This window comes from Mustelus asterias, unplaced genomic scaffold (assembly GCF_964213995.1).
Source record: "Mustelus asterias unplaced genomic scaffold, sMusAst1.hap1.1 HAP1_SCAFFOLD_77, whole genome shotgun sequence".
Classification (NCBI taxonomy): domain Eukaryota; kingdom Metazoa; phylum Chordata; class Chondrichthyes; order Carcharhiniformes; family Triakidae; genus Mustelus; species Mustelus asterias.
Genome location: NW_027590136.1, coordinates 743,756 through 752,049, shown reverse-complemented (window position 1 = coordinate 752,049; position 8,294 = coordinate 743,756). Strand labels below are relative to the sequence as shown.

Here is an 8,294-nt window from a genome sequence, read left to right as displayed (position 1 = left end):
GTGTATCCGCAGGTTGGAGGAGTGAGAGAATCCCTTTCCACAATCAGAGCAGGTGAACGGCCTCTCCCCGGTGTGAACTCGCTGGTGTGCCTGCAAGTGAGATAACCGACTGAATCCCATCTCACACTCAGAGCAGGTGAACGGCCTCTCCCCAGTGTGACTGCGTCGATGAATTTCCAGCTGAGACGGGGATTTGAATCCCTTCCCACAATCCCCACATTTCCACGGTTTCTCCATGGTGCGGGTGTCCCTGTCTCCAGGTTTGCTGTTCAGCCGAGGTGGCCACACAAAGCGTCTGTACAATCTCTTCCTGGTGTAAATGGTGATGGTCTTTCAAACTATGTAACTGTCACTGGAACAGTCTCACCCAGATGTTTGTGTCTTGCTGCTTTTCCAGTCACACTGATGTTTAAAACTTTCTGAAGCAAACAGAACAGAAAGACATTTCTCCTTCTAGATTCAAAGGCTAATGATATTCAGATCCTGATAATCGAGTGACTCTGTCAATTCTTCACTTGATGTTTGATTTGAATTTTGTGTCTGCAAATCCTCCCCCTTTGAAGGTCCTGTAAAAGAGGTTATAAATTTCATCACTGTCAGTTAAGGATAGAATCTACAATTGGCAGTTGTTAATTTCTATCTTGTTCCCCGAAAGCTGTAAATAACTGTCCCACACTCTCCCTGCATTACCTGGAGTATTGTGTGGAGCTTTTGTCTCCTTACTAAAGGAAGGATACACTTGCAATAGAGGGAGTGGAGCAAGGGTTCATTCGACAAATCCCTGGAAGGGTGGAAGTTTCCTCGGAGGAGACTGGGCCTCTATTCTCTCAAAGTTTCGAAGAATGAGGGCTGATCTTCTATAACTCAACTGAGTTGAGGAGGAACTTCTTCACACAAAGGTTGTGAATCTGTGTAATTCCCTGCCCAGTGAAGCAGTTGAGGCTACCTCATTGAATGTTTTTAAGGCAAGGATAGATACATTTTTGAACAGTAAAGGAATTAAGGGTTATGGGGAGCGGGCGGGTAAGTGGAGCTGAGTCCACAAAAAAATCAGCCATGATCTTATTGAATGGCGGAGCAGGCTCGAGGGGCCTGATGGCCTACTCCTGCTCCTAGTTCTGATGTTCTTATAATAACTCTAGATGTATCAATGTTGTTATGATCCTCATGGTCACCTTATAATAAGCAAATTCCCACAAATCACAATGGAATAAACTGAAAGATAATGTTTCATTTAAAAAAAAATTTACTTTAAAAATTAATCTAAAATTAACATCACTGATCATGCATTAAGAAACAGTATTTGAATAGACAGGATAAATTACACTTTAAAAAGCTCAGACAATAAAAACAGGTTCCACAAAATCACAAACATTTTCCCCCTCAGTATATTTAGCTCTAATTCCAGTTCCAGAGAATTTCTCTGTCTCTGTATTTCCCAGAGGGAGAAAGAAAGTGTTTTCCTCACAGATGTTGTCCAGAGGATGAAGTTTGAGTCTGTGTGTGAAGTTTGAGTCTGTGGTGAAGTTTGAGTCTGTGGTGAAGTTTGAGTCTGTGTGTGAAGTTTGAGTCTGTGGTGAAGTTGGAGTCTGTGGTGAAGTTTGAGTCTGTGGTGAAGTTTGAGTCTGTGTGTGAAGTTTGAGTCTGTGTGTGAAGTTTGAGTCTGTGGTGAAGTTTGAGTCTGTGTGTGAAGTTTGAGTCTGTGTGAAGTTTGAGTCTGTGGTGAAGTTTGAGTCTGTGTGTGAAGTTTGAGACTGTGAAGTTTGAGTCTGTGGTGAAGTTTGAGTCTGTGGTGAAGTTTGAGTCTGTGTGTGAAGTTTGAGTCTGTGTGTGAAGTTTGAGTCTGTGGTGAAGTTTGAGTGTGTGTGTGAAGTTTGAGTCTGTGGTGAAGTTGGAGTCTGTGGTGAAGTTTGAGTCTGTGGTGAAGTTTGAGTCTGTGGTGAAGTTTGAGTCTGTGGTGAAGTTTGAGTCTGTGGTGAAGTTTGAGTCTGTGGTGAAGTTTGAGTCTGTGGTGAAGCTACAAACAGAAGCTGTTCTGTTTCAAATCAAACTGCGGGACTTGGAAGAAAATGATGGGAAGAGATTTTGCAAAGTCCCCTCCCCCACTCCCTCAGCTGGCAGCCCAGCACGCAGGCGCAGAGAGAGCTGCTGAGCCGAGCTGTCCGGAGCAGGCGCAGAGAGCGCTGCTGAGCCGAGCTGTCCGGAGCAGGCGCAGAGAGCGCTGCTGAGCCGAGCTGTCCGGAGCAGGCGCAGAGAGCGCTGCTGAGCCGAGCTGTCCGGAGCAGGCGCAGAGAGCGCTGCTGAGCCGAGCTGTCCGGAGCAGGCGCAGAGAGCGCTACTGAGCCGAGCTGTCCGGAGCAGGCGCAGTGCGGCTGCCGCCAGCGTTCGCTCTCGATCTCTTTTTGGAGCCGCACAGAGAGAGGGGGGAGGGGGAGATCACCGAGCGGCTTCTCGCTCTGGCCGGAACCGCCAGCCGGTTGCCTGGAAACCGTGGCTGGAGGAGGGGGAGGGGAACAATGGGTGGAGGCGGGACTCCCGGGTCCGCGAGCCGGGCCTGCGCCATGGAACCCCAACACGTCACTGCGGAGCCGAGTAATTCCTATTGGCTGATTCAGGCAGCGCTCCATTGTGACGTCTCAATGCGGAAGTTGGCCACTGAGCTTCAGATTAAAGCTTCCACTTCGATTTGAAAAGACTTCGGCCATCAGTGAGTGGAAAAGCAGCAACACACTGCCACACCCGAGTGAGTGTGTTCCAGTGCACTGACCAGCTTTAACCAGTTACACAGCCTGAATAAATATCACACCATTCACAGCAGGGAGAGACGGTACCCGTGTTGTGTGTGTGGACAAGGCTTCAACTGATTGGCCACCCAAGGGAGAGGCAAGGACACCTGCACCATGGAGAAACCATGGAAATGTGCGGACTGTGGGAAGAGATACAGAGCCCCCTCTCTGCTAGATGCTCATCGGCGCAGCCACACTGGGGAGAGGCCATTCATCTGCTCTCAGTGTGGGGAGGGATTCGCTCTGTTGCCCAGCCTGCAGTCACACAAGCGAGTTCACACCGGAGAGAGACCGTTCACCTGCTCTCAGTGTGGAAAGGGATTCACTGTGTTATCCACTTTGCAGAGACACCAGCGAATTCACACTGGGGAGAGGCCGTTCACCTGCTCTCGGTGTAGGAAGGGATTCAACCAGTTATCCAATCTATGGACACACATGCGAATTCATACTGGGGAGAGGCCATTCATCTGCTCTCGTTGTGGGAAGAGATTCACTCGGTCATCCGACCTGCGGACACATCAGCACGTTCACACCGGGGAGAGGCCATTCACCTGCTCTCAGTGTGGGAAGGGATTTACTCGTTCATCCGACCTGCAGAGACACCAGCGAGTTCACACTGGGGAGAGGCCATTCACCTGCTCTCAGTGTGGGAAGGGATTCACTCGGTCATCTGACCTGCAGACACACCAGCGAGTTCACACTGGGGAGAGGCCATTCACCTGCTCTCAGTGTGGGAAGAGATTCACTCGGTCATCCGAGCTGCGGACACACCAGCGAGTTCACACTGGGGAGAGGCCATTTACTTGCTCTCAGTGTGGGAAGGGTTTCAGTCAGTTATCCACCCAGCAGAAACACCAGCGAGTTCACACTGGAGAGAGGCCGTTCACCTGCTCTCAGTGTGGGAAGAGATTCACTCAGTCATCCCACCTGCGGAGACACCAGCGAGTTCATACTGGGGAGAGGCCATTTACTTGCTCTCAGTGTGGGAAGGGTTTCAGTCAGTTGTCCAACCTGCAGAGACACCAGCAAATTCACATGGGGAGAGACCATTCACCTGCTCTCAGTGTGGGAAGGAATTCACTCAGTTATCCCACCTGTTGAGAGACATCAGTGAAGTTATACTGGGGAGAAACTGTCCACCTTCTCAGTGTATAAAAAGTGTTCAGAATTTCATCACAGCTACTGAGGCACCAAGAAGTTCACAGGGGTTGGATTCTGCTGTTATTGTTTCTGCTCTCAATTACATCCAGGACTGCATTTTGTTCATTCTCACAGTTAGTCAATGGGGAGGGTCGGAGGGTTTCTTTCTGCTGGACTGGCCGGTCTCACAACTTTGCCTCCAGTGAGCTGATGTTCTTTGAGTCTTGTTGCGAATACCTTGTTTTAAATTTCACAAGGATCACAGAGTGACAGGGTTTGAGGAAGTTCAGAGATATTTAGTCAGCATTTCTGTTTGAAACTCCCCCAGATGCCCATCCAATTTCCTTTGTAATTGTTTATTGTCTCCACTTCCTCCATCCTCGTCGGCAGCGAGTTCCAGGTCATTACCATTCGCTGCATCAAAATATTCTTCCTCACATCCCTCCCTACATCTCTGACCTGAAACTTTAAATCTGTGTCCCCCTCGTCCATGTCCCATCAGCTAATGGGAACAGCTGTTCTTTGTCCACCTTATCTGCACCTGTCAGAATCTTGTCCACCTCTATCAAATCTCCCCTCAACCTCCTTTGCTCCAAGAGGAACAACCCCAGCCTGACATTGACAATAAAGAACAAACTAACAGAATATGTTAAGACCTGAAACCAAATGGGAATGTTTAATTCCTGTTTTAAAGATATTGTGAATATATTGTCCTGGACAATAAAGGAATTGGAATAACTCACCTTGTGAGTGGTTGAATGGAATATATCAATCTGGTATCCACCTACAGTCCAGTGAAAGTCTGGAATGTGTAGCTGGAAATCCCTCCCTAACAGCACTGTGGGTGTACTTACTCCTCAGGCACTGTAGCAGTTCAGGAAGGCACCCTTGGGGTTGACCACGGCCGAGGCAGCTACATACAGCCACATATTCTGTTATAATTGAAGGACAGCAGATTGAATGTGAGGCATTCTGGGACTGGACTATCTTGACCACATTCCTGTGACTGCTCAGTTTCTGCAATCACAGACCATTAAAGCTGCTTAGCAGGGCCCCAACAGAGGAGCTGGTGAGAATATTTACTCAGAATGACTTAGAATTAAACTGGGGCGGCATGTGGCACAGTGGTTAGCACTGCTGCCTCACAGCGCCAGGGACCCGAGTTCAATTCCCAGCTTGGGCCACTGTCTGTGTGGAGTTTGCACATTCTCCCCATGTCTGTGTAGGTTTCCTCCGGGTGCTCCGGTTTCCTTCCACACTCCAAAGAAGTGCAGGTTAGGTGGATTGGCCATGCTAAATTGCCCCTTCGTGTCAGGGGGACTAGCTGGGGTAAATGCATGGGGTAATGGGGATAGGGTCGGTGGGATTGTGGTTGGTGCATACTTGATGGGCCGAATGGCCTCCTTCTGCACTGTAGAGATTCTATGAGATTATTGCAGGACCGGCTGGTGTTCAGCAGCTGAGATCCCGGAATCTGTGAAAAAGGGGTCTGACTAATGAACAAACGGGGGTAGGAAGCTGACTAAGAGGTGAAGAAGCGTTTTCAGGCATGTTTAAATTATTTTATCATAAATTTGTGATAAGAACTGTGAGGGACTTGTGACCTGATAGTCGGTGAAGTGACGGTACACTCCAAGTAGCACTGGACTGAAAAGCAGATCTCTGAGAGTAGATTCTAATGGTTCTAATCCTACCCAAGCATGGCCAGTGAAAAATCAGAGCTCAAGTGGGGACTGGACAGGTCTCTTCCTGCCATTTGGAAACTAAGAACAAGAAACTTATCGATTAAACTGATTAGAGAATAGAGCCAATCTTTCGAGTCTGGATGACACTTCATAAGAGCTCTTATAAAGGGACATCCAGACTCGAAACATTGACTCTATTCTCTCTCCACAGATACTGTCAGACCTGCGGAGATTTTCCAGCATTTTCTGTTTTCTTTCAGATTCCAGTATCCGCAGTATTTCACTTTTATGATAAAATGATTCGTTCTGATTGGAATCCCTGCAAAACAGAGGGAGTGGTGGCAAAGGGAGAAAAAGGATAAGGATGATAAAGTCTGGGTTCTGATTCTCGAGCTGATGTAGAGTAAACAGAATGAGTGAATCAGTTTATAAAGAACAAAAGTTACCCATCCCTATCAAAAACTGATCAAATTAAGTAGGTTGAGGAATAGAACAAAAAAATTAATGGATGAAATTTAAAATGATTTGTTTTGTTTTAAACTTGTGTAAAGTGATGTAATTGTGTGCCAAGTTTTTGCTGCTCACTCCCCACCCCTTTAGGTTCTGTAGAAAAGTTAACTCTTTCAGCAGACAGTTAATTTGTTTTTAAATCACCCGGAAACTCGTGTCTATTTTAGTTTATAATTGAAGATTTATGGGAATGGGCTAAGATGGTCTTTTTAACATTTTTAAAGTATAAAAAAGTGGTCTTGAGAAGGCAATTTGGTCGAGAAAGGTGGAGGGAGAGATGTTTACAGAGAGGTGTGGAGAGCTGTTGGTTTTACAAGTTATCAATGTTTTTGGAGTGGTCACTTCATGTCCTGGTCTGAGAGGGATGGAGAGAAGTCTGTTCAATTGTTAAAGTTAAACTTTCTCTATTCACTGTTAATCGACACTCCGTTTTTTATCTTTCTGACTTGTTAAATTTTTAATGATTAATAAACTTTCTGAATTCACCATTTAAAGTATTCTTTCTTGCCATATGGTTAAGACACTGGAACCTGGTGTGATTTACGATTAGGGAGGTTATTGTAAACAAGAGAACCCTCATAAATCTTAGTTCAAATAAATCAAAGTTCTGACAAATGGAATGTTATCCTTTATTATTCCGGACAAATGTGAGGTAATGCATTTTGGAAGGTCTAATACAGATAGGAAATACACAGAAAATAGCAGAACCCTTAAGATAGGCAAAGGGATCTGGGTTTACAGCTACACAGGTCACTGAAAGTGGCAATGCAGGTGGAGAAGGTAGTCAAGAAGGCATATGGCATGCGTGCCTTCATCGGCCGGGGTATTGAGTTTTAAAGTTGGCAAGTCATGTTTCAGCTTTATAGAAGCTTAGTTAGAATAGAGTGTTCAATTCTGGTCGCCATACCACCAGAAGGATGTGGAGGCTTTGGAGAGGATACAGAAAGGATTTACCAGGATGTTGCCTGGTATGGAGGGCATTAGCTATGAGGAGTGGTTGGAGCAACTTAATTTGTTCTCACTGGCGACGGAGGTTGAGGGGAGACCTGATAGAAGTCTCCAAGATTATGAGGGCATGGACAGAGCTTATCATAGAATCCCTACAGTGCAGAAAGAGGCCATTTGGCCCATCGAGTCTGCACCAACCACAATCCCACCCAGGCCCTACCCCCTTATCCCTACATATTTACCCACTAATCCCTCTAACCTACGCATCTCAGAACTCTAAGGGGCAATTTTTAGCATGGCCAATCAACCTAACCCGCACATCTTTGGACTGTGGGAGGAAACCGGAGCACCCGGAGGAAACCCACGCAGACACGAGGAGAACGTGCAAACTCCACACAGACAGTGACCCAAACCGGGAGTCGAACCCAGATCCCTGGAGCTGTGAAGCAGCAGTGCTAACCACTGTGCTACCGTGCCACCCTAAGAGCGGATAGTCAGAAGCTTTTTCCCAGGGTGGAATAGTCAATTACCAGGGGGCATAGGTTTAAGATGCGAGGTGGAAGATTTAAAGGAGATGTACAAGGCACATTTTTTACAGAGAGAATAGTGAGTGCCTGGAACTCGTTGTCGGGGGAGGTAGTGGAAGCGGATACGGTAGTGACTTTTAAGGGGCGTCTTGACAAGGACATGATTAGGATGGGAATAGAGGGATATGGTCTCCGGAAGGGTTGGGGTTTTTAGTTAAGTCGGGCAGCATGGTCGGTGCAGGCTTGGAGGGCCGAAGGGCCTGTTCCTGTGCTGTAATTCTCTTTGTTCTTTGTTCTATTATGAGAGAAATTGAACATAGAAGTAAAGATGTTCTGCTTCAGTTATACAGGGCGTTGCTGAAACTGCATCTTGAACACTGGGTGCAGCTTTGTCTCCTATTTAAGAAATGATACAAATGCATTGAAAGTGGTTCAGAGGAGGTTTAATCGATTGCTTCCCAATTCTTGACCCTCACAGGATAAATTTTGTCCGATTTTTCTTGTCTTCATCTCTGACAAAGAGTCATCCTGACTCAAGATGTTGTCACTATTCTCTCTTTACAGATGCTGTCAGACTTGCTGAGATTTTCCAGCATTTTCTGTTTTTGTTTCAGATTCCAAAAACTGCAGAACATCAGTCATTAGGAAGTGATACCACACGTCCTTTTATTACAAAGAAGCAGACACACAAATGACCT

At 46.5% G+C, this 8,294-nt stretch overlaps 1 protein-coding gene across 1 annotated transcript in view; it reads left to right on the top strand.

The window, feature by feature from the left end:
• The first annotated feature begins 2,516 nt into the window (after positions 1-2,516).
• Positions 2,517-8,294, top strand: part of LOC144483731 (uncharacterized) — a 77,592-nt gene continuing 71,814 nt past the window's right edge. Inside the window, exons 1-2 of the mRNA XM_078202270.1 lie at positions 2,517-2,615; positions 3,132-3,766. Coding sequence (XP_078058396.1) covers positions 2,517-2,615; positions 3,132-3,766 — 734 coding nt within the window. The remainder of the gene's footprint in view (positions 2,616-3,131; positions 3,767-8,294) is intronic.